This window comes from Lepus europaeus, chromosome 11 (assembly GCF_033115175.1).
Source record: "Lepus europaeus isolate LE1 chromosome 11, mLepTim1.pri, whole genome shotgun sequence".
NCBI classification, from domain to species: Eukaryota; Metazoa; Chordata; class Mammalia; order Lagomorpha; family Leporidae; genus Lepus; species Lepus europaeus.
The window spans coordinates 62517414-62541796 of NC_084837.1; the positions used below are offsets into that span (position 1 = coordinate 62517414).

The following is a 24383-nucleotide window of genomic DNA, read 5'->3' on the forward strand; positions in this document are numbered from 1 at the left end:
GTGGACGCACGCAACCTGGGTTTCGACCCCTACCGTCCAGCATCCGCCTGCCTATCGCGGGGCCGTTCCGCGGGCGCCTTCCGGCTCTCGCCAGAGGCTGATGTAATTTAAGCCCGTACCTGCAGCTCGTGTGGGCTCCCGACTCCCGCGCGCCGCGGTTTCACGCGGCAACACTTCAGTCAATTATCCCCCTCGCGGAGCTGCTATTTAAAGAGATATTGTCAGGTTCTTAAGCCTCGGATCAGACCCGCTGCTTTCTGCTTCAGAGACAAAGGCTCAGAACACGAGTTCTTTGGGGATTGGAACAGCACAATTAAGCAAAGCCGTTGCCACCGTTGCACCCTGCTGGAGCACCCACGTGCGGGCCGGGGGCGCGGGGAGGGGCGGGCAGGAGGCGCCGAGTGTCTGCCCGTTTCACGCCTCTGGCAGTGGAAGGAAGGCTGGGCCACGAAGGGAGCGGCGAAGCCTTAGTCTGGGGAGGTGGTGCTGGGGCGGTGACCCCACCTTGCCAATTAGGTCGTCTCCTGGGTCTGCCTGGGGCAGAAGCAGAGGGACCCGGTGTTAGCCGGAAGCTGGTTCAGGGGGCTCTGCCGCCCGCAAAATACCAGCTCTCCTAGTCTTGAGGCAGGAGTTTGTCCCCAGATTCTTTCCTCATCGCGCTGCTGTCCAGGAAGGCTCGGGGACTCCTCTCGGTCCTCCCCCACTCTGACTTCAGGGGGAAGGGAGGCGGGTATGCTGGCATTGCCGGCGGCATAACTTGGTGGGGGTCGAGGCCTTTGCCCAGGGAAGGCCATGGGGCAGGGGCCTACAAGCACCTAGCAGCCTTAGGGATCCACCATCCGAGCAGGGAGGCGGGCTGCAGCCTATGGAACCAGTGTCCAGGGACAAGACAGGCAGGGGGGACCGAAGCTGAGCCGCCTGGGCAAGGGCATACCAGCGAGCACAAAAGGTTGGGGGAGGGGATTAGTGGGAGCAAAGTCTTGGCTGCGAAACGGGCTCTGAGGCGGGGGCAGGACCCCCCGAGAAAGTGAGGGACCTGGAAGGCAGGGAGAAATGTCAGCGGAGCAGACGCGGGAGTCGGGGGGGTGCAGGGCTCGCGTCTCGAGACGCTTTACCGCGGGGTGTGCAGCGCCACAGCCTCGGCGCCAGCCTGCCAAGCCTTCGGCCCGGGCGTCGAGCCCGGGAGGGCGTCGGCCTCGAACTCCGGGCCACTCTCGGACCCTGGCGCATCTCCGACCAAGCTCGGGATGTCTGGGGCTGTGGAGCGTCGGCGCAAACCCAGGCGGCCAGAGCCGGGGCCGCCCTCTGGGTGGGGGCTAAGGCCGATGGGAGCTTGCACCGAGGCTGGGGGCGCTCCCTCCAGCACCTCGTGGGAGCGCCACCGCCCAGTTCCCGAAGACTGGGGTGAGTTTGGCCGCGCCATGAGGGCCCCCGCCCGTAGGCGAGCCGCCTCCTCCTCCGTCACCGCACCCAGCGCCAGGCTCATGCTCCGGCCCAGCTCGGGCCGCTCGCAGCCCTGCGCCCGATGCCGGCTCGAGCCCTTGCCGGCTGGGCCGGCCTCAACGCCGTGGCCGTGACCCTGGCCGTGGCCGTGGCCGCCCGCCGCTCGTGCAAAGCGCGCCAGGAGAGGCCGCGGTAGGCGGCGGGGGCTGGGTCGTCGACGCTCCGGGCTGGGCGCGGGGGCTGGGCGGCCAGGGGGGCTATCGGAGTTGGAGCCCCGCGCCGCGGCGGCGGCCGCAGCACGGCCCCAGGGCCCGGTGAGGGCCTGCACACAGGTCCCGTGGCCGCGGGAGGCGGCCAGCTGCAGCGCGGTGAGGCCTGCCCGGTTGGTGCGGTCGAGGCGCAGGCCGAGGCGGCGGAAGGAGCGCACCAAGAACTCGAGCACCGCCCCATGGCCGCACGCCGCCGCCCACATCACGGGGCTGTTGCCCGCCGAGTCGGCCGCTTCGGGGTCACCGCTGAACTGCACGAGCAGCTGCACGGCGTCCAGGTGGCCTCGCTCGCACGCCAGGCTGAGGGCCGTGCGGCCGCGCTCGTCCCGCAGGTTCACGGCCGCACCCTGCTCCAGCAGCAGCCGCACGAAGCGCGCGCGCAGCGCGGGGTCCGGCAGCCCCACGGCCACCATGAGCGGCGTGCGGCCCTGCTCGGCGCGGCAGTCGATGATGCTGCGGTCCAGCGCGTCCAGCACGAAGCGGGCCAAGTGCACTTTGCCCGCCTGCATGGCTTCCAAGAAGGTGCGCGTACCCGCTCGGGGGCACAGGTCCTTGGGCTTGAGCATGGTCCCAGCCGCCGCCGCGCTCGCGTGCGGGTGGCCCGGCAGCTCCGCACGGGGGCGCCCCTGTTCCCTTGCCCTGCGGGGCCCCGGCCCGAGTCTGAGCTCCGGTGCCGCTCCCTTCGCCAGCGGGCGGCTACGGCCGAGGATCCTGCGGTGCCTACTCCGGTCGCCCCAGCGGCTCCCAGGTCGCACGCGGGCGTCTCGCTGCTCCTTCCCCGGGTCTCCCGCGCCCAGAGGCGTCGGTGGCTCGCAGCTCGGGGCGCCGCTCCCGGGCCGCCACGGGACGACGGGAGCTGAAGCTCAGCCCCCTCCTGGGCCTCCCGCTGCTGTCCCCGCGTCCGGCTCCCCTCGGTCTCTCGCGTTCGGGAGCCGCGCCACTCACCCGCACCCGGGACAGCCCCCGCTCTCCTGCTGAGACGGTGGCGCCAGCCTCCAGCCCTGGCGGGGCGCGCCGCTCCTCAAGCTGCTGGCGCCGCTCCTCCGCCTCCTCCCCTCTCGCGGGGGCCGGGCCGCGCCGCGCCGAGGCGCTTGCTCCTTGCTTGGGGGGCTCAACGGCCCGGGAGCCGCCGCCCCGCCTGGGTACCCGGCTTTATAGCCTCGGGGGTCTCCATGGCAATAGGTGTCCTGGGAGCTAGCTGCGCCGTCAGGGCAGAGACGGATGCGGCGGGGGAGACCGCCCCTGACCCCCACCGCTTCGTGGGCCACGAAGTCGGGGAGCGGCTCCTCCTCCGCGCTCCCCTGGGAATGCGGCGGCGGTTGCGGGGCGGGGGCGGGGGCTGCTCGCCGGGGGCCACATGCACCCGACCCGGCCAATCCCAAAGTCGCAGTCTTCTCTCCCCGCCCTCCGCCCCCACCCGAGTCGGCTCCTTAGAAACTGGCGGGACCCCGGGCTCGTCCGGGGAGGATGGAGAGCTGCTTCTAATGGTCCGTGGCGAAAGGAAATGGAACCCCACTAGGGCGAGGTGGACGGGGTGCGAGTCTGGGGTGGCGGCGAGAGGCAGAAGACGAGGAGTCATTTGGGAGAGGGTGTACCTGTATCGCAGGCTGGAGGGCGGCGCTCAGTCTGGCTGCGAACTGCCACTCGAAGTGCAGCGAATCACGCGCTCACTCACAATTGTGCCTCCCGCACACGCTCCGAGTCCTCGCAGCGAGGGCGGGCGAGGGTGTGCGCGCTCAGAGCTCAGACGTCTCCCACCCCGTCAGTGCGCCCGCGGTCGGCTCCGCGCCTGCCGAGCGGGCAGAACGTAGACGCCGCGGCCCCAAGCGCGTCCTGGACCCGAGAGGGTGGTGGGCGCGCCGGCGGCTCCCTGGCGCCGCCATCCCCAAAAGAGCACAGAGCAGGACTCCCTCTCGGGTGCAAAACCACCCACTCCCGGACCACAGGGTTCTGGCCCTGACCACCCGCGGACTCCTTAGGAGAAGAGGTCATGAGTTCCATTTTCCACGAGATGCTCGGAAAATGGCGCCGCCCCGCCCGGCTTGGGACGAGGGGAGGCGGGGAGCAGGGCTACGTTGAGTATTTGTCATGGAAGAAATGGCTTCGCCAGGTATCGGCGCAGTCGGGATTCCTAAGAGTTTTCCATGAGTAGGACGTTGTGTTCCCAGCGGGGGATTAATAGAGGCAGAAGCGGCTCTGGATAGGAGAGACCCCCTCTTACTGAGGGGTGCAAGGAGTCACCCGGGGACCGCACGCCTCCGCCCCATCCCAGGGCACGCGGTCCAGGGGAGCAGAACGGGCTTTGGCGCCGCTCCTTCAAAGAGGAAGCCGACCTGGGGGCTCAGGAATCCGCAGAGACAGGAAATAAGGGGAAGAATGGAGGGTCCTGGGCAGAGTAACAGATGCCAGGGAAAGGCAGGGTCGAGGTGGGCTCAGACCAGGCTCACACCCTGGGACTCTCGCCTCTCCGCAGCTCCAGGCTCTGCGGATGCCAGGCCAGGCCTGGGAACAGGGACACCCCTCACACACACCTCGGTCATGGGGTGCATATGAAGTAGACTTGCGCACACCTTGAGCACCTCCCATCTCCTTTTCCTTGTTGCATTTTTTTAAGCCCTGGGTGGAGGCTCTGCCAGTGCTTTCCTGGTGTCCCAGAAAGGGCTCAGTGTTTGACATCAGTGAAGTCCCAGCTCGGAGGCATTTACTAGCCGGGTGGCTCTGGGCCTGCATATTCTCATCTGCTCCACCCGTGGGCCAGGCAAGCTTAAATGAGAGTGTCAACAAGCGAGCTACAGTTATTTAGAGTGTGGCCCCAAAGCCCAGTGCCACCCCCAGAGCTGGTGCTCCGGGAGTGGGTAGAGATTCGCCACCCCCAGGCAGCAGAAGGCTTTTCTCCCCTTAGAATCTGCGTGTGGCCTGAGGCTGTGTGGCACCTCCCAGTTGGAGGAGTGAGGCAGCAGGTGCCCAGGACTCGCATCTCTTGGTCCTGAAGAGCCGTGCCCGCTCCTCCCTGAGCTGGCTCGGCTTCCCTTAAACTGCTCCATGCAGTGGCTGCAGACAGGTCCTGGGGAGAGCAGGTGCCCTCCTCTGGCTTGGCAGAGAGCAGAGGGCTGGGCGCCCTGGGGGAGGAGCAGCTGGTTGCACTCACCCCAGCGGGCATGGCCACCCCGGCCAGGCCTGTGTTGGGCTGGAGACATGGTACTGGGTCTCGGGCCCTTGCTCTGACTTCCCTGGGGACCCGGTATGTTCTGAACAGAGCAGAAGCAACGCTGGGGAAAGCTGAGGCTGCTACGCTGGGAAAAGCTGAGGCTGCTTCGGAGCACGGAGGCAGCCGCCGCCGGAATTAGAAGCTGTCGCTTAGGGAGCTGAGGGCTGACAGGAGCTGGAGCCGAGGCAGGCAGGGGGCAGGCAGGCGCGCCGCCTCCCCTCCCACCTGCCCAGCCTCGCCACCGGCTGCCAGGAGGGCTTCCTCCAGGGAGTGCCTCAGTCTGCCGCCTATCGCTCCGTCTGCAACTGCTCCCCCTCCGGGACCCCCTTCTTTTCTCCTCAGGTGTCGCCAGCCCCCTCTCCGTGTCACGTTGCACCAGCTCGGCAGGGTTGGGCCTGGTGGCACGTGTTGGAGATCCAGAGAGCTGCCGCTGGGGCAGGAGGCAGGGTGAGTCAGCCGGGCACTTCAGCTTCTGAGTCAGCTGTGGGACCGGGAAAGGGGCAGGGACCCCTCTGTCGGTGCCAAGGCAGAAACTGAAGCATGGCTGCCGCAGTCACCCAGCAGGGCTGGAGCCCAGGTGCCCCTCACCTGCCCCTGCGCCCCGAGGGACAGCACCAGCTTTTCCTGTGCACATCCCAGCAGCCAGAGATGAATTCATCTCCAGGGCCCAGACTGGGCCTTGCCCAGGGGACAGAGAGCAGCCAGGTGGGGAGCCAGGCTGCACAGAGGCCTCTCTCAGGGGCAGGTTACATCCCTGCCCCACTCCTGGACTTGACAGCTGGTGACAGACACCAGAGGCAACAGCCGCAGCTTCCTCTTCTCCTGACAGTCCCTGGCGATAGCTATGGCTGCCCGGCGTGGGCTCCGTCTGGCTTCGGCTCTGGCTCACCTCTAGTGCGCCTGGGTCAGTAAGTTTCTCTGGGCCTGGATCATCATTCTCACAGCTCCTACCCTCGGGGGCGGGAGAGGCAGAGATGGAGGAGAGGCAAGGGTGGCTACATCCAGTGCGTGCCTGAGGCAGGGGACAGGCCGATCGATGCCAGGCTTCAGGCTTGGGGACAAACAGTCTCCCTAGCCTCACCCTGCAGCCAGGGCACTGCTAGATCCCAGCAGGCAGGCCCCCAGAGGTCACGGACAGGGGGAGTTCTTGTTTATTTTCCGGAGGCACAGGTGCTCACAGCTAATGGCATCGCTGTAGTCTCTGACGGGAAAAGCACCTCTTCCCGGAATCAAGCCCCACCCTGCCTCTCCCAAGCCAGTGCCCGGCCCCCTTTGGGATTTGGGACCATGCTATTGACACAGCAAATGGCTTCCCACAGGCCCCTGGGGAGCAAGCCTGAGGTCTGCAGCAGGGGCCTGAGTACCCGACCACTTGGTGTCTTCCCAAAGGGGCTCGGGTGGGAGGCACCTTTGCACTGGGCTCTTCTCCAGCCCTGAGGGTAGAGATGAGAGGCCACACCTGGGGGCCAGAGGAGGCGGGGAGGGATGTCATTTTCCAGTGCTGTGGCATCAGGGCCATCAGAAGGGAAGAGAGTCCTGTCCAAGCACAGGGGCGGGGCCACTTCACTGGGCTCTGCAAGGGACGTCACCCGTGGCGCCGGGTTCAGCTCCTAAGGGGATTCTTCCTGCCTGCTTCACGTCAAGGACATTCCACTACCCTGCCCCCCCACCCCCACCCCGGCTGCGGAACAGAGGCCAGTGCAGGCAGGAAGGCTTGGGACAGGGCTCTTTAGTAGAGTAGGAAGGACAAAAATAAATAAACCTTGTAAGTTCAGAAGGGAAAATGATGGTACCCTTGTCAGGCAGCCCAAGTGGGATGCATGCCAGGAAGTACCCACCCCAGACCTAGGCCTCCAGGTGGGCAGAGGGCCTGAAAGGCCACAGCCCTCCAGTCTCTGCTGCCCTTGGGCCACTCAGCCCAGCCAGCTTTTCCCTGCTGGCCTCCCATCCCCCACAGGCAGGAAAGACCCTCAGCCTGTGATCCTGGGGGGGGGGGGGCATCCCCTGGGAGCTTGGGAATAGCACCCGGCTCTGCCTCAAGGAGCTGACCAGGAGGCGGGCTCTGAGCAGGCCTGAGCTGGGGCTTGGCAGCAGGGGTGAGCTGCCCATGGCGGGGCAGACAGGTTTGGGGTTTGGTCCTGCCTGAACCACAGTGCTAGAGGGGAAGTTGCAGGGGGGAAAGGGTGGGCATGAGGACAGGCAAAGTGGGGCCAGCACTCTGCTGCCTTCCTCCCAGCCCAGGTCCTCCTGCCCCCAACCACAGTATGACGCTCCTCTAGAGGCAGGCAGAGGGATGGGGGCAAGGACTCAGCTTGGCCCTGGAGAGGCCCCTGCCCACATCCTTGCTCCTTCTCCGGCCTGGCTGTTGAGGAGGAGGTCTGCGCCAGGGCCCTGTGTTCCTCGGGGGATGGCGCCGCATCCTAGGGAAGGGCCTGAGCGTCCTCGCCAAGCGTCCTCGTGGTGGGCATCAGAGGCGGCTCTCCTCTGCGTCCTCCGTGGCTGGGAGTGGATCCCGGTCACTGGGCTCCTTGCCAGGCTGGTCCCCAGCCTCGGGGAGGGCACAGGTCCTCACCAGCTCCTTCACCTCGGCCTCCAGGCCCTTCATCTTGGCCTCGTACTCAGCCAGTGCCTCCTGCTGGAACTGTGGGGACAGCAAGCATGGCTGCCTGGCTCAGCAGGGGCCCCTGCCCACTCTCCCTCCCCTGAACAGTGGAACAAGGAGCTTCCCAGCCCACCCAGAGCTCCCAGGAGACTGCGGTGGGGGGATAGTAGGGCGTGTCCAGGATGCCTGCCAGTGACAGCTGCAGAGTGGTCTCATCTGAGAGGGCCTGGGACCCACTGCCAGCCCCCTTGCCCTGGCCTCGGATGGGCAGGGCCCCGCCCCAGTTCTGCAGGGGGCCAAGGCAGCGCTCCTCTCACCTGCTTCTCCATGTCCCGGATCTGTTCCAGGCAGGCGGCCTGCTTCTCCTCCAGCTTCTCCTGGTACCGCTCCAGGTTCTCTGTCATCTGGGTAGGGGAGAGAGAGAGAGGCAGGGAATCAGGACAGCACCAACAGGAAACCTGGGTCGGAATCCAGCTCTAACTCCAGCTAAGCAGCTCTAAGACTTGGGACAGAGACTGCAACCTTTGGGCAGAGTTTTAACTTCGTAACCTGAGGATCGTGGTGCCTGTGTACTTATGAAGCTTGTGTGGGCTTGTGAAGGCGCGTGTGAGATAGCCCAGGAGAAGCCCCTGGCACAGGCAGGGCGCAGCGGACAGCAGCCCTCTCGCTGGGCTGTATCAGCCCCAGGGAGCTGTATGTTCCTCTTTGGACTGCTATTCACCCACCCACTGCAATGCCACCCCTCCCTGGCCAGCTAGCCACGTTTCCATCCAGAGGAGCTGGCCAGAGATACCCCTCAGGCTGGCACCCCATCCTCCACACACAGGCCAGAAGCCAGGAGACCCCTCCATTCCCAAACTACACTGACACTGCATCTGCTAAAGGCAAAGTCAGGGCCTGGGGCCATCCCTTGGCACTCAGGGTGCGGAGGGCAAGGAAGATCCTCGGGGAGGGACAAAGCCCTTACTCACCTGCTTGATGACCTGTACCACTTCCTGGATGTGGGAGTTGTTGATCTCTCTCTTTAACCTGTTGGGGCAATCAGAGTGTGAGAAAGGGCAGGGGTCAGGGGGCCAGCACTGTTGCGCAGTAGAGGTTGATCCTCCGCCTGCGGTGCCAGCATCCCCTATGGGCACTGGTTCTAGTCCTGGCTGCTCCTCTTCCAATCCAGCTCTCTGCTGGGGCCTGGGAAAGCAGTAGAAGATGGCTTGGGCACTTGGGCCGCACCCACGAGGGAGACCTGGAGGAAGCTCCTGGTTCCTGGCTTTGGATAGGCCCAGCTCTAGCTATTACAGCCATTTGGGGAGTGAACCAGCAGGTGGAAGACCTTTCTCTCTGTCTTTTCCTCTCACTGTCTGTAACTCTACCTTGCAAGTAAATAAATAAATTCTTTAGAAAAAGAAAGAAAGAAAGAGAGAGAGAGAAAGAAAGAAAGAAAGGAAGAAAGAAAGAAAGAAAGAAAGAAAGAAAGAAAGAAAGAAAGAAAGAAAAGAAAGAAAGACAGAAAGACAGAAAGACAGGCCAGGGGCCTCTGGGCAGTTTGGTCGGATGAATGGAGTCCCTTCAGGATGTAAGTGAATGAGAATCTGCGCCAGGGGAAGTGTGGCTGGGTCCCCAGCCTTCACCTCTCTCTGTGCTCTCCTCAGAGCGCTCCACCCAGAGGTGACAGGTGGGCTCAATGCTTTGAGAGCCAGGGGCAAGGCCCCTCTCCGGGGAGCGAGTCCCACCTTTTCACTCTGCCCGGGGCCTGCCCTGGCCAGGCCTCACCTTTCCTGGGCCATCTTGTCTGTGGTGACTTTGGTCATGGCCTGGATCCGCTCCAGCCTCTTGGCCTCCAGCTTTTTCTTCATCTCTTTGGTGTCACTGCAGAGAGAGGGGCATGAGGGAGGGGGCTGGGGCGGCTGAGCCCTGGCCGGGAGAGGGGGCTGGGGTCGTCATACTTCTCCGAGGACTCCTTGAGGGTCTTCAGCTCGGCCGCGTGTTTCTCTCGGGCCAGCTCCATCATCTTGGCGACTTGCTGCAGGGAAAGGAAGCAGTCTTGGATGGGCTTGGAGGAGTGGGTGCAGGAGGCCGGCCGTCCCCTGCCCCGCCCCCGCACTGTACCACACCTCGGCCGCGTGCTGCTCCCTGCGCGACAGGACGCACTGGCACTGCTCCTCGCCCTGCCGCTGTAGCTCCAGCTGCAGCCGGTCCTTCAGCTCCCGCACGAGCGTGTCCGCGCCCTCGCCCTCCGCCAGCACTGCGCCGGGGGCCTCCTCGCCGGGCAGCGTCCTGCGGAGGCCACGTGGGGCCAGGCCATGAGCCCGCGGCCACTCGTGCCTGCGAGGTGGAGCGCAGGGGCAGCGGCACCGCCCTTACCTCTTCCTGCGGGAACCCTTGCCCGGGCCGAGCTTCCAGGCCCCGCAGCCCCCGGCGCCCGGCGGGCCCAGCTCTGCTAGCTGCGCCGCGCCCCGCTGCAGCAGCTCTTCCCAGCGCCGGGCACCGCGCCGCTGCAGCTCCCGCAGCTCCTTCTCGTGCCGCCGCTGCAGCTTCACGACGCTCTTCAGTTCCCGCAGCTCTTCCAGGCTGGCCGTGTGCGGCTCTGCGGGGGCCTGGGTGAAGTGCAGCCGCCCGGCAGCCCACCCCCACCCCGAGAGCCCTGGCCTCCACCCCCCCCCCCCCCCCCCCCCGAGAGCCCTGGCCTCCACCCCCCACCCCCGAGAGCCCTGGCCCCTCTCCTGGCTCAGCACCAAGCCCAGCGCTCAGCGGCCTTACAGGAAGCTTCTTTCGCGGTGCCCTCCTTCACCCTGGGGCTTGCGTGGGCCCAGGGCCCAGCTAGACTCTGCAGGGTTCCTCCCTGCCCCCTGCCGCGGCCCTTGCCTGAACTGGCCTTCAGACCCAGGCTCTCCCTCCCAGGTGAAAGGCCTCGGGTTTGTTTGTTTGTTTGTTTGTTTAGAGCTGCTGAGTGCAGTCAAACAGATGGCGACCCCAAATGCATACCTGCTGACCCATTGTTGGTGGGGGCTGATGCCCCATTGACCTGGCCAACAGCTGGACTCCCAGATGAGAAGGGCTTCTGCATAGAAACAGTCTATTGGGAAGATGAGGGGCAGCACTCCGCCCCTCCCCCACGGTCCCCGGGGGGGAGGGGGGCAGGGTTCCTGGGGTCCTCTGGCAGGGGCCCAGGAAACACTGACCTCAGTCACACCACCTGTGGCCTCCTTGATCTTCAAAGACTTCTTGTCGTGGGCGTTGAAGAACTTGATGGGGTTGGCAAGGGCCACAGTAAGATCTGGGGACACAGGGCGTTCCGGGCCTGCTGTGTTTGGGGACATACCTGGAAGTGGCCCCTGTCCTCACCTTCCCAGCATGACACACTGTCCTGGCCCACTGTGGAGGCTGGCTGAGGGAAGGGGGAAGAGAGAATGACAGCCCGGGCCCCTACCTGCCCAGGCATCAGGGACGTAGTCTTTCATCTCCAGGAAGACGAAGAGCGCCGGCATGGTGAGGGGCATGTTGCTCTCACTGTGCAGGCACAGGTGGTGGTATCCTGGTGGGCGGGAGGGGCCGCCGGTGAGCCAGCCCCACACACTGGCTTAACAGTCAGCTGTAGATACCGTACCTTCTTGGCTGTGTGACTTTGGTAGGTTACTTTAACCCTGAGACTTTCCCCATCTGTGAAATGGGGATGATGGCATCCACCGTGTGGTTAAGGTGGGGATGAGGTGGGACTGTGTTCTTAGCTGTGAGTGCATTTTGAGTGCGTATAGCCATTGGCTACTAGGGAAACTGCCCCAGCAGTCTGAGAACATGACATTGTGTTGGGTGGGCAGGGCCCCATCCCTGTGAGGTTCCCTCGGATTCCTGCCTCGCCCTTTAGGGCTAATAGTGGGAGGGAAGCAGGCAGGGCCTCTGGGTCCCCCCTCTGAGGTTTCTGCTCCCCCTAGACCAGTGTCTGGTGCTGGCTGGGGGCTCGGAGTTCCTGGAGACCCTGCAGAAGGATTCTGCTCCTCACCAGCATTCAGGGCGTTGATGGGTATGATGCGGTGTCCGAGAAACTTGCTGCCTTCCTCCATCACAGCCACTCGGAGGGAGGCCAGCTCAGGCACCAATATCTGGGGAGAGGGGAGGACAGGCCAAGCTGGGGAGGGGAGAGGGAGCTAAGATGCCCCTGTCGCCCCTGTCCCTGGCTCCAGAAGGCTTTACATCAATGTGAGAACACGGCAGGTGTCACCAGACTCAGTGAGGACAGACTGAGGGCACCCTCTGGGCCACATACCTGGACATCCTCACAGCTCACGCCGTGGCTGGTCTTAGCTGCGGGAGAAGGGCTGGAAGTACAGCCCAGGGCTGTGGGGACCTGGTGCAGACAGCCCTCGGCAGCTTTGTCCACCCATGTCCCATGGACACAAGACTCCCATGATCCCACGGGAGCCTGAACCCTAGGCCAGGTGTCCATATTTTTGCCTCGAATCCTAGCATGTACACCTGCAGCAACCATCCACCAGGTGAACATCTATAAACCTGAGGGCGGGTCTCTTGAAGCTTAGGGGGCCACAGGCGAGGGGTGGTAGAGGAGCGGGAGGAGCAGGAAGCTCCCTTTATATATTTTGCGTCTGTGAGTAGAGGCCAAGAGCCAGGGACAGAGCCAGCCCCTGCCCTGCCCTGCCCTGCCCTAGCCCAAACCTTCTCAAAGACGAAGGGCTCCTCCTTCCACACAGGATTGATGGAGTTGGTATTAGGGGACAGCTTGGTGCGATAGCGCCTCTTGGGGTCCCCGGGAAGGCCAAACAACTCCACTTCCACATAGGTGCGCACGCTGCGTTCCGACAGGAACTGCCCAGAGATCACCTGGGGGTGGGGGCCGTAAGGGGCCGCATCAGACCCCCCCCCAGGCTCCCAGGGCCCGGCTCCCTATGGCTGAAGCTTCCATTCCTGAGCCGCGTGAAGAGCCCCATCAGCTCTGGCCCCTGGGGAGAGGCTGTGGGGATCCAAGGTTACAGCTGAGCTCTGAGGACCGGGGTGCTCCCAGGATCCTCGGAAGAGGTCCGCCCCCATCCTGGCCACCCTCCCCTGCCACGGAGGGAGTGACGCCCTCCCCAGGGCCTGGGGCTCCTGTTGCCCCACTCTGCCCACTCTCTCCCCTCCCCCCAGCCCAGCCTCAGCCCTTCCCGTTGGTTTCCATGGGGACCAAGAGGCAGCCTCCAGCGTGAGGAGGAGGTAGTTTCCAAGGCAACTTGCTGCTGTGAACTGGCTGGGGCTGAAGTTTTCAGGATGTTGGGGGAGGGGTTGGGGGGGGCCTGCCTTTCTTTTCAAGACCCCAGCCCTCCCGGCCACTTGTCTGCCTCGGGGCCTTGCCGTAATGGCGAGGGTGGTGGCTACCACCACGTCGATGCGGTCCACTGAGAAGGGATTGAACTGCTTGTCCGGCCGGCGCATGAACTCGTGCTTGAGGAGGTAGCCGCTCTGTCCGTTGAACTCAAACAGCGCCATGTTCTGCTGCATGGGCAGGTCTGGGGGGGCCGAGGGCACCGGTGAGGAAGGCCTGGGTCTGTGCCCGGTCTCAGGCTCCTACGTTCCCCAGCCTCTCTGGTCGTGGGAATCGGGAGGGTGTGGACACGAGGCTGAGGGCTCCCCTTGGGGCATCTCATCTCTCAGGAAGTGTCTGGAGTCAGCCGGGATGGACACACACAGTGGGACGGCGTGGCAGGTGCATTCTCATAGGCAGCCAGAACCCATGCCAGCCCCCTGGCACCGTCCCCTGCGTCCTGACGCACATGCAGCCACGCAGGCCTGAGTGAATACCTTTGTACCCCCAAGTGCTCACACATCTGGGCATGTTCCAGAGCCTGAACAAACATCAGGACCCCTGTCTGAAACTCCCACCCCGCCCATCAGTGACTGGGTGCAGGTGGGAGTGGCCAGGCCAGGGCAGGGTTTCCAGGGCCTGGGAGCATCCTCACCCATAGTCTGGAAGTTGAGGGCGACCATCTGGCAGCCGGCGTTCCAGAACATCTGGGGCATGTAGTTGGAGGAGTCCATGCGGGTGCCCTTGGGGTAAATGCGGCTCATCTGGCGCTTGTTGTATCTGCCCACGGGTATAGGAGACCAGCCAGGCTATGTACACCAGGAGGCCCCAACAGGCTACCTGACAGCCCTGCCTCCAGGCCTCACCCCACTGCCCCCTCCAGCCAGGGACCCCAGCAGTTGAAGCTTCAAGGATACTCCACAAACTGCACGGAGGCCTTGGAGAGCAGGTCATAAGCCTTGAGCTCGGTGAAGGAGGAGATGACATAGCTGCGGTTCTTCTCTGTGTCGGGACAAAGAGCAGGGGGTCCTCTGCAGGCTGCCCCTCCCCCGCCGCGCAGCCCTCCTCTTGGGGGCAACTCCCTCCAGCCAGGAAATGCCTCCATCCCAGCCTTCCCACCAAGGTCTGAGGGTGGAGGGGCCACCTCTGCAGGAAATGTGTGGGTGACCGTGTGTGCTGGGGGCAAGGGTACTCGCAGCAGGCAGGGGCTGTGTGCCGTGGTCCTGGATGGGTACAGGGTGCGGGGAACACACACACAGCGTATGAGCACATGTACGGCAAGGGTAACACACGCCATGAGTGTGCCCTGTGTGGGTGCGGGCTGCAGGCTTCGGGACGAGGCATGGATTCTGTGCAAGGGCCAGCAGCTATGCATGGGAGTGTGCAGGAAGAGGTGTTCATGTTGGGGACATGCTGGGGAGGGGCGGCAGTGAGAGGAACACCCTGTGTGTGTGTCCAGAAGGAAAGTAGGCTAGGTGTATGTGAGAGAGGAGAGATCCCAGGAGGTGGGTGTGCACTGGCCACAGCTGGCTCTGCCTCCCACTGGCTCCCAGGAAGTCTCAACCCCAGGAGCCATAGTCCCTGCAGCCTAGCTGAGGTGGCCCTGTCATAATGACCTGCCTGTCACTGACATACTCCAGAGCATTCTGCTTGGTGCCAAGTTGTCAGTACGGCACCAGCAGACTGGGAGCCAGAGCCACTTAAGCAAGCCCTGGGCCCGGCTCCTCTGCTGGGTGTTTATAGACAGGGCCCCAGGCCAAGGCAGGAGGGGCTGCCCCTTCCTCTGGCCACGCCCATGCAGCTGCTCCGATGTGCGCTGTGCGCTGTGCAGATAGCCCTCTCCTAGCCCAGCCTGCCCTCTGCTCACCCTGCCTGCTACGCACTTACGGGCAGAGAACTCGAAGGAGATGAACTTGGTGGGCTGGATGTAATTGACCAGGCTGGACATCTCCTCGTAGGCTGTCACCTCCAGGCCTGCTGTGCCCTGGGAGTGAGGGACGAGGAGGACGGGGCTGAGCCTGGGAGCCTGGTCTTCTGGGCTCCGCCCGGCCCCCAGAGGGCTCCAGAGTGGAGGACGGCAAAGGGGCTCACGGCCTCCCCACACACCTCATCCGACTGCATCTTCTTTATCTCCTCTTCATCCAGGTTTCCCGATGACACCTCCTCTTCCTCCTCCACCTCCTCCTCTTCCAGCTCAGCTGCTGCCTCTCCCATCCACACTGCCACGCACAGTGTGGTCAGCCCCAGCTCCCTGGCCCCAGGCCTTTGGCCTATCGCACCCCACTCCCCACTGGCTGAGTCGCCCGTGTCCTCGCCCACCTGTGTCCTCACCACCGGGGGCACTGGGTGGGCAGCTGCCCTCAGCCTCCCCACCAGGCTCTTCGATGGGCACTGCTGGGGCAGCAAACTGGTTCTTCTTGTTTTTAATGAGGATCTTGCCCCGCAGATCCTCAGGGCTGGGCAGAGGGATGCCTGGTTTCAGCTGTGGAGAGGAAGAGGGTAGGTGCCGTCTCATCTTCAGGGTAGCTGTGCTCCTCTGCCCTCTGCCTACTGCTCTCCACTTGCCTCTCACCAGTCCCCCTCATCCCCATCCTCACTGACATAGACCCAGTTTATGCCTCAGCCTTCAACTTCCTCCAGGAAGCTTTCCCTGATTCCCCAGGACCAGCTCAGGACTCCCCAGGGTCTCCCCTAACAACACTGGGCTGCAATAGCCCGACAACCCATCAGTCTCCTCACTAGAGGGTAGCAAACCCGAGGGACTGCCTCTTTGTCACTAACAGACCCCGAAGCCCAGTGCGGTGCCTGGCACAGGATAGGTGACAGTATCCCAGACCCAAGATCCCACCCTCCCACTTGAGTCCCTGGATCCTCCAGGGACATTGCCTCCCTAACCTGGTCCCCACTCGACCCCAGTGCCCAGCCCCCAGGCCCAGATACCCCACAGCCAAGTGCACTCACTGGGAACTTCTCCAGGGGCTCAGTGAGCAGCATGTCCCCGAACATCGTCCGGCAGTACTCGGCCATCTTCGCCTGCTGGCGGGGTCTGCAGGGAGCACAAGAGGGAGTGGGGGTCAGCGCTTGGCTGCAACCCTCTTGTCCATCCGTTTCTGCCCTTGACCGCCAGCCAGGGGTCCAGGAGGTGAGGGAGGCGGGTGCTACAGAGGGTGGCTGGGGGCAGCTTGGGAGAGGGCTGCCGCAGGCAGGAGACTGGGGCCGGGTGGAGAGTCAGGCCACATGGGCCTGGGTACGCACGAGTCCACGTGGTTCTCAAACGACAGGATGACAGGATAGGGGGATGTCTTAAAGGCACTCTCTGCGATGGCTTCAATTGCTTCCTGGAGGAGAAGGCGCTCACTGGAGAGCAGGGCTGTGCACTGGCTGCCCCTCCCCCACGGCACCTGTCCCCACCCCCACCCCTCCAGGTTCAAGATGCACAAATACCTGCATGGCCACGGTTGGCCTGGTCCCTGCTGCCTGCTCTGTTCCCCACTCTGGTCTGAGTTCCAGCCATTCCTCCCACATCCCCAACAGCTTCTAGCCCAGAGAACTTCCCTATGTACCTACCACCTCTGCCAGGCCCCGGCCTCACCTTGAAGAAGATGTCTGTGGTCATGGTGAAGCCGTGGGTGATAATGGGCTCCTCGTCGGGGGGCTTCCCCTTCCAGCAGTCCAGCTCCACACAGCGGCAGCCGGACAGCAGCACCTGGCGGTACATCTCAGCCGAGGACAGACCCGAGAACTGACCGGCTGAGCCGGAGGCGGGGGGAGGGCAGGGGCATGACTCAGGGGCACTCTGGCTCGCCCCACTTCCCCGACTCCCTATTGCCCCCCCCTCCCAGACAAGGGCAGGTCAAGTGTGAGATTGCCAGCCCACCTGTCAGGTAGGTGTTGTGTGAGGAGTTGATGAAGTAATGATTCAGGGGCTGCGTCATGTCGTGGTGGAGCAGCAGCTTGTCCTGGGCCAGCACGCTGTTCTCTGGCCCGCAGAGAAACCAGACCATGCCCTCGGGGGACAGCTGGCCTGGGGGACAGGGGAGAGCAGTGGTCAGGGCTGCCATAGTTGCCGGGGTATGCAGGACAGAGGTTGGGGGGGGGGTCCCTGCCGTGCTCACCCCTCTGCACGTTGATCCCACTGGGCTCGTACTTGTCAATGAGGCCTTGCACCTGCTCGGGCCGTGCAGGCGGGAACAGCAGGGAGTTGAGGCGTGGATCCCGCTGTTTCTGGTTAATGAACTTGGTCAGGTGCTCCTTGGTCATGTATGGTTTGGCCTTAGCGTGGCTGCAGGCCAGAGAGAGGAACACGGGTCCATATCCTTTGGGCCTGGCGGCTTGGCCAACCCCTTTCTCAGGTGCCACTGCCTGGTTCTCAGTGTGGCTAAGGGAAGAGTGGATTTCCAGCCCATAGCCCTTCCCCTGCCCAGCCCAGGCCAGCCTAGCCCAAGAGGCTCACTAGGAAGTGAAGATCTCGTCTATTTCTGGCCGAGGACACAGGCTCATAAGGAAGCTCTTGTACACGGATTCTGGGAAGTCCTCAGGATTGATGGCGTCGTTCTGGGGGAACAGTCACCTTGTCACCCCTGCCCCCACCTTCTCGCCTCAGATCTGAGTACCACAGGCTAGGCCCAGGGGACCCGGGCAGACAGAGGAACATCCCAATGCCACGAGCACCCACTTCTCTAGGCCCTGGTGGCCGAGCAGGGGGTGTGTTCAGCTGGGCTGCCTTGCCCCTGACTTTGGACAGTGGCTGCTTCCCCAGCTGGAGTGGGAGGAAGTGGTGCTGCTTGCCAGGGCAATGAGCTCTTTTTAATTTTTTTTTTCTTTTTTTTTTTAAGCAGAAGACAAACTTTCAACTTGAATATAAGCAAACAAACAGAACCCCAAAGTGGTAACAAGCAAAAACTGGTAGAACTGGAGGGAGAAGCAGGGGATTCTACAGTAATAATGGGAAACACCCAAGGCATAAAGCACCAAAACAAAGATAAATCAGATGTCGTCAGAATTGGAAGCCTTTGTGCTCCAAAGAACCCCATCAAGAAAGTGAAACATAGAAAAAGTAACCATAGAATGGTTACTTGCAAATTAGGTATCTGATAGAGAGAGCAGTACAGACACACCCACCGAAAGAAGGGCAATGGATTGGAGTAGACAGCTCTGCACAGAAGCAACACAAATGACCAGCAAGCACGTGACAGATGTCAATATCACCAGTGATTAGGGAAATGCAAATCAAAACCACAGTGAGGTCTCACTTTCCCCTCACTGGCCCAGCTGAAACAGCAGGCAGAGAGCAACAAGGTTCGGCAGCATATATGAATGCTGGGCCTCCCATCCCACACTGCTGGGGTTGTAACATGATGTGGTCGCCTGGCAGTTCCTCCAAATGTTAAATATAGAGTCGCCACATGACCCCAAAGCTTCACCCCTAGATGTGTATCCGGGAGAACTGAAAACATGTCCACACCGAATGACGTCCACAGATAGTCACAGCAGCTGTATCCAGAACAGACAAAGAGTGGAAAAATCCCAAGCCCTGACAATGCAAAGGAATGAAGTGCTAACCCATGCCACAACATGGATGAGCTGTGACGATGTCACACTGACAGTAAAGCCTCAACTCAGACGGCAGTAACCCGTGGTCCCCTTTACGTGCAGTGTCTGGAACGGACAATTCTCCAGCAATAAAACCCAGAGTAAGTTAGCAGTGTCCAGGGAGTCTGTGCCTTTGCAAGCCACCTCCGAAAAACCCTGAACTGTCCTTCAGAACTGCACTGAGGGCTAGCAGGCGGTCTGGGCAGAAGAACCAGAGGGAGTGGCTCCAAGCAAAGGGGGCCTCTGCCAGGGGGGCCAGAAGAGCAGTAAAATCGGGGGACGCAGTAGAGGCGGTGGCTGTGGACTGACAGCAGGCGCGCTGGGCTGCAGCACGGCCTCGCCCATCCTCTCCCACCCCTGTGCTGCTCACTTTGCCACAGGGAGTCACTAACTCCACAGAGCTATTCCAGGGGCAGAGCAGGGGGAGGGCATGGAATGTTCCTCCCGGGGCGCATGTGGGCAGGTGACCGACAGGGTCTTAGTTGTATTCATTGCTAATGTTCCAGCCTCTTAGCAGGAGAAAACCCTCCGCAGGGCACAGGTTATGACGCACACTTCAGCTCTGGCCAAGGTGGCGGGGGCTGACATCCACCCTCCTGCCAGCCTCCAGCCCAGAAGGTTCTTTACTGTGATTCATATAAGGCACCTCATGGGGTGACCCCGCTCACAATTTGTAATTTAAAAATAATTAACTAAAATGAATGGGGTTGGGGGGGAATGCTTTTCTGTATTGAGCTGAAGTCTGTGTCCTGGCAGCTCCCACCCTTGGTTCTGTTCCTCTCCCCCGCGCCCGCCCAGCAGAGCCAGCCCCTTCCCGTGGCTGTCAGATCCCCGCAGACTGCCTGCCTCCTGTCCCCGCTCACCCGCCAGGGTGCACACCATGTCTGCAGCCGGCCCTGAGCACGGTCCAGCAGGCACCTCCCCTCCCCTGGCCCACTGCCACCCAGGGCAGGGGATGCAGACCTGCCCGCCTTGAACCTGGCACCTCACCCCCAGCCCTGGTTCCACCTCTGTGCCTGGCATCGGTAGCCGGTGGCTCTAGGGAAGCTGGCTTTTCAGGCTATTGATGGGACTATGATGTCCTCTGTGCGCCTCCCCTATCACTGACCCCCATCCGTGGCCAAGGTGCTCTCTGGTGGGAATGCGAGCACCGGGGCTGGGCCGTGGGATGGGGAACCACTCACCTTGCCTTTCGGGAGGTGGCAGGCACCCAGAGCAGCTTCCACCCGCTTGCGGTCAGCAGGAAACATCTGGAAAAAACTGAAGGAGCCGAGAAAGGCAGCAGGAGGAGAGACAGGGGTCAGGCCTGAGAGGCAGGGCTGTGGGGAGCCGGGCGGAGGTTTCGCCAGGCAGCTGGGCACTCACTTCTTCACAGGGATCTTCCCTTCAGGGTTGAGCTGCATCTTGAGCTTCACCAGGCTGCAGGGGGCAGAGAGCACTGTGAGAAGGCCCTGCGGCCGGCACACCTGGCCCCACAGGCTCAGGGCGGGCGGCCTTGCACTCACATCTTGTCCAGGAAGGTGCTCCGGGGGGCGTTGGCCGTCAGCGGGTGCTTGGCCAGGGCCAGGACATCCTCAGCCCAGTCCTGTCGGACAACAGAGCACAGCAGTCAGGCCCTTGACCACAAGGCTGAGCCTAGCCACCCTCCCGGGGCACGCAGGCGTCTCCCGTGTGGTGGCAGGGGATCCAGGCCGGCCCAGATGCTCCCCCACGCACCTTGCCCACGTTCTCCTTGTAGGAGACGAAGTTGTGGAAGGTGAGGTCCACCATGTCGGGGCCGGACACCACGGTGAGGGTCTTCAGCAGGAAGTGGTTGTCGGGGAAGTCCATGTTGAAGACTTCACGGAGCTTCTGGCTCTGCAGCACGTGGCGCCGCGGTCAGGGTCGGGGAGGGGCACACCCTTTCCGGCCCCTGTACTGGGGCCCACTAGGGCAGAGGCCCACTCCCGCCCCAGGTCTCAGCAGCTGCCATCCCGGAGAGGGCCCCAGGAAGAGATTAAGCAGGGCACAGACCCGGGCATCCAGTCTGTTTTGTTCTCCACTTTTGTTGGATGAATTCTTAGCTCCCACTCAGGAAAGCCTGCTGCCCACCAACTCCCTGCCTCCCGCCAATTTCTCGCCCAACATTAGGAAAATCAGCCTGGGCGGGGTGTAGGCAACACCTGGGGTGCCAGCCCCTCCCAGATCCTCGCCATGCCGCCTCCTTGGCTGGGACCAGGGCCGCCCCACCCCTCCCGAGAACCATTCTCCTCGCTCCAGGCATCAGGCCCCGGCCTCGGCCCAGTGGAGCTGGCGGCTGCACCAAGTCTGGATGGTTGCTACACCCACCTACCTTGGGCATCTTGGCAAACTTTCCAAAGCGGGTATCCCGGATGCTGGTGACATCCAGAAACTCCATCTCCTATGGCAGCAAAAAGGGTGAAAGACCAGAACAAAGGGCAGAGAGCAGAGGGCTTCCACACTGCTTCAAATCGTGGCCAACTGCCCTCGCTGAATGCCGCAACTAGGACCCCTGGAGTCCCACGTTCTTTCTACCCACCAGGTTCCCCCAGCTCATGGGCCCCCCCAGACTCGCTCCCTATCCCTTCCTTCCCTAGCACAGGGGCTGTGACCAGCAGCCTTTCCCCCACCATCCCATTCTCCCCCAGGCTCCCCTCACCTGCCTCCTGCCCGGCTCCGAAAGCTTCCCCTGACCTCTGAGCCCCCGGTGCCCCCGAGGCACAGGCAGACCGTCATCCACGGCAGCAGCTCTTCGCCCTGTCTCTCTCCCTCTACAGGGATACTAAGGCTGGAGCACCTGTACCCCAGGTCCCATAGGCTGCAGTGACCGTGTCTCCCCCTCATAGAAGCCCCTGCCCATAGGGCAGCCCCCAGAGCCCCCATTCCCGGTGATTCTCTCAGCCCCAGCATCTGTGCCTCCACCCTCGCGTGGTCAGCAGGCAGCCTGGACTCTGGCTGACAGGAGCTCAGGCCACAGGAGGTAGGGCTGCCTCACCTTACTCTGAAATGTCCAGTACAAGTAGTAGCCCTTGGGATCCACACGGAGGATAACGGGGGAAGCCAAGGCGGTTTCCTGCAGAGAGAAGGGGTCAGCTCTAGTTCTTCTTGTTAAAGATTCATTTTATTTATTTGAAAGACAGAGGTACAGAGAGAGGGAGAGATAGAGAGAGGTCTTCCATCCGTTGGTTCACTCTCCAAATGGCCACAATGGCTGGAGTGGGCCAGGCCAAAGCCAGAGGCCAGGAGCTTCATCTGGGTCTCCCATGTGGGTTGCAGGGGCCCAAGCACTTGGGCCATCTTCCAGTGCTTTCCCAGGTCATTAACAGGGAGCTGGATTGGAAGTAGAACAGACGGGACTTGAACTAGTGCCCGTATGGGATGTCAGCCATTGCAGGCAGCAGCTTAACCAGTTACAGCACAATGCCAGCTAACAGCTTTCAGTTCTAAGACCTGGAGCCAGCTCCCCTGCCTGGGCTAGGGGATTCTAAGCTTATCACCATCTTGGGAGGTGCCTGCCCCAGAGATGTGAGGGATTCTCCCTGTGACCTCTAGAGCCAAGAGCAGGGAGGGATAGGGGACAGGAGAGGCCATTTCTGGAAGAGAAGAGGTTTCCCCTCTGGACAGGATGTGGGTCCCCACCTCACCCGGCTCTCAAGGGTCACCCAGGACAGTTTGAGGCAGAAGAGCCAAGAGTCCAAACTCTTGCACCCACAACCTGACTTGTTCCCCTCCGTGGATGCCCCCTGCCCCACCAGCCAACCAAGAAGACACTCAGTGCCTTCCCACCTCCAGACCTAAGCAACTGAAATGCCTCTGCCTGAGACACCAAGGACCAGACTAAGCCTTAACACTGCCCCCCCCAAAGTCTTCCCTGAGCCAGGCGGTGACAGCTGGGGCGTGGGGGCTGCTGGTTCACAGCTGGGGCTCATGGACTCCAGCACAGTCGGCTTGCTGCTCGGGCCTGAGCTTGGTGTTTGCTGACTGCACACAGAAAGGAATGAGTGACGGGCCTGCCCCATCAGGGCAGACCGAATGCAGCGTTTACAAAGGAAATGATCAAAAAGATCAGAGGCGATCATTCTGGATGGGAAAGAGAAAACGTGCAAGAAAGCCGATTTTGGAGAAAGCTGTGTTGCAAGCGCCACTCCCTTCCTCCACCCCCCAGTGAAGGGTTGGGGGCGCCTTGTCCCTTGCTATAAGCCCAGGGAGGAGCTTCAGGGCTTCAGGGAGAGCTTTCGTGACCCCTGCAGAGAGTCAGGTGAGGCCAGGATTAATGATGGAGTTTTTAGTAAAACCAGGTTCTGAAATAGGATTGCTTTTTGTAATGACCATTGGACAGCTACCCAAGAGGCAATACCACGTCCACAGCCAGGAGGAGAGCTTGTCCCACCGAAGGGGCTGTGGGAGGCTACCTGGGGCCAGGAGTTGATCATGTCGCATGCGCATGCACAGGGCTTATTCGCCCTCACATGTGCCTGTGCCCTGGGACCAGCCCTGGTCATTCCTGCTCTCGCAAGCCAGGGTCCAGGGAACACTCAGCGCCCCACTGAGGGAGAGGGAGCAGCCAGGTACTCCGGGGCTGGCGTGGCGAGAAGGCCACCTAGCCTGTCTCCCCGCAGCTGACCCTCTCCCCATGCTGTCGCCTGCAGGAACTGAGAGGCGCCACTTCATTTTTCACTCTGAGCCACTTCCTTCATCCCAGTGCCCCCCCCCCCCCCCCCCGGCACTGCTCCCAGGGGAGCAGGAAGTAGCTCACTACAGGGCCCTCTCACAGTCCAGGCAACCAGACTCCTCAGCCCGGCCCGCCCCAAAGGGCCTGGACCTGAGGACCTCTGAAGCAGGACAAGCCAGCCCTAGGGACCCTCTCCTCTCTGTCTCCCCGCTGGGGCCTCCACACTGCCTGGGACCAGCACACTGGGCCAGCCTAGCTACCACTTCTCCCGGAAGGAGGTCCCTAGGGGTCCAGGAGAAGCCTGTCCTACGGCAACAGTGTTGGGGTCCCAGTGGGACTGGAGGCTGGGAGGCAGGCCCCAGATCAGAGAAAGGGTGCAGGGCAGAGCCGAGCCTTCCCCCTCCCCTGCTGACAGCCTGGCAAGGGGAAGCAGAAGTCACGCAGCTGCTTCCCAGGTCCTGGGAACACCAGCCTCGGCGGGTGCTTGTGTCCAGGGCCGCTTGTGGCCGCCCCTGCGGCAGCTGGAGAAAAGCAGGCTTCCCTGCGACAGGCCCAGCGCCCAGGGGAGCCGGGAGAAGGAGCGGGGGTCTGGGCTTCCTGCCAAAGCACACACAGGCCCAGCCTCCCTCCGCCCTGGGCACGCTGTCCTCCCACCCAGGCTGGGGGCTTAGGGAGATCCAGACCCCTGGGAAACCACCTCCAGTGACCCTCAGTGCCCACCCACTTCCCACACCTAGACCAGGAGCCTCAGCCCCGGGCTTGTTTATCCAGACAGCCACCCAGGCGCCGGGGTCCTGGGCACGACGTCAAAGAATCCCCCACCGCGAAGCCGCCTGCCCGCCCCTGCAGCCCCAGGCCCGCCCGCACTCACATCGTCCCATTTGATGAAGCGCTCGCCTTGGCTCAGATAGGCCTTCACCTGCGGGGGCCGCAGGACAGGGTTGAGTAGAGACATGGTCCCACGCGTGACCGCCGGTCGGACGATGCAGACCCAGGCGTGTGGGAGGCGGAGGAAAGAGAGCGGGCGACAGGACGGGCAGCCACGCCGGGCTCACATGGTACCCGCCCCAGGTCTGTCCGGAAGTCTGGGTGCTCTTATAGGCCCTGGGGTGGCCGGGGCTGGGTGCAGGGCTGAAAGCGCGAGCCAGAGGCCCATCTGCCTTGTAAATCAGCCTCCTCCCGCCCTGCCCTGTACTGCCCTGGCTGCCAGCCGCGGGGGCTCTGGTCGCCTGGTCGCTGCTGCTGCCCTGCGGGAACCCCCGCCCTTGCCGGTGCCCCAGCACTTCCTGCTCAGGGCTTCCTTCCCCGTG

The 24383-nt window shown here is 62.7% G+C and overlaps 2 protein-coding genes across 3 annotated transcripts; both read right to left on the reverse strand.

The window, feature by feature from the left end:
- Nucleotides 1-1111: 1111 nt before the first annotated feature.
- ANKRD63 (ankyrin repeat domain 63) lies at nucleotides 1112-2278 on the reverse strand. The gene has a single exon (XM_062206629.1). It carries the CDS (start codon nucleotides 2276-2278, stop codon nucleotides 1112-1114), a length of 1167 nt encoding a protein of 388 aa, XP_062062613.1.
- Nucleotides 2279-6653: 4375 nt separating this feature from the next.
- Nucleotides 6654-24028, reverse strand: PLCB2 (phospholipase C beta 2). 2 transcript variants are annotated; one of them, XM_062204742.1, is made up of 32 exons: nucleotides 23945-24028; nucleotides 21397-21474; nucleotides 20734-20802; nucleotides 20118-20258; nucleotides 19907-19986; nucleotides 19767-19820; nucleotides 19586-19661; nucleotides 17263-17363; nucleotides 16925-17091; nucleotides 16687-16833; nucleotides 16402-16559; nucleotides 16065-16147; nucleotides 15771-15855; nucleotides 15129-15291; nucleotides 14916-15028; nucleotides 14697-14793; nucleotides 13727-13811; nucleotides 13465-13589; nucleotides 12860-13014; nucleotides 12188-12352; nucleotides 11517-11616; nucleotides 10947-11051; nucleotides 10699-10793; nucleotides 10510-10577; nucleotides 10343-10376; nucleotides 9881-10113; nucleotides 9631-9793; nucleotides 9463-9539; nucleotides 9290-9385; nucleotides 8494-8551; nucleotides 7840-7926; nucleotides 6654-7561 (listed from the first exon to the last, which is right to left on the reverse strand). In XM_062204742.1, exons 1-32 carry the CDS (start codon nucleotides 24026-24028, stop codon nucleotides 7388-7390), a joined length of 3516 nt encoding a protein of 1171 aa, XP_062060726.1. In that variant the 3' UTR covers nucleotides 6654-7387. The 2 variants fall into 2 exon arrangements, with proteins under 2 accessions (XP_062060726.1, XP_062060725.1); XM_062204741.1 differs by lacking the exon at nucleotides 10343-10376 and having other exon boundaries at nucleotides 9881-10103; nucleotides 10502-10577.
- Between the last annotated feature and the right edge of the window lie 355 nt (nucleotides 24029-24383).

What these genes read in the sequence shown, in the direction of transcription:
- ANKRD63 (XM_062206629.1), bottom strand. Translation starts at nt 2,278, where the DNA reads ATGCTCAAGCCCAAGGACCTGTGCCCCCGAGCGGGTACGCGCACCTTC.
- PLCB2 (XM_062204742.1), bottom strand. Translation starts at nt 24,028, where the DNA reads ATGTCTCTACTCAACCCTGTCCTGCGGCCCCCGCAGGTGAAGGCCTAT. An exon ending in GCTTCATCAAATGGGACGAT is followed by an intron (nt 21,475 to 23,944) that starts GTGAGTGCGGGC and finishes TTCTCTCTGCAG; the next exon opens with GAAACCGCCTTGGCTTCCCC. An exon ending in GCCACCTCCCGAAAGGCAAG is followed by an intron (nt 17,364 to 19,585) that starts GTGAGTGGTTCC and finishes CTGTTCCCCCAG; the next exon opens with AACGACGCCATCAATCCTGA.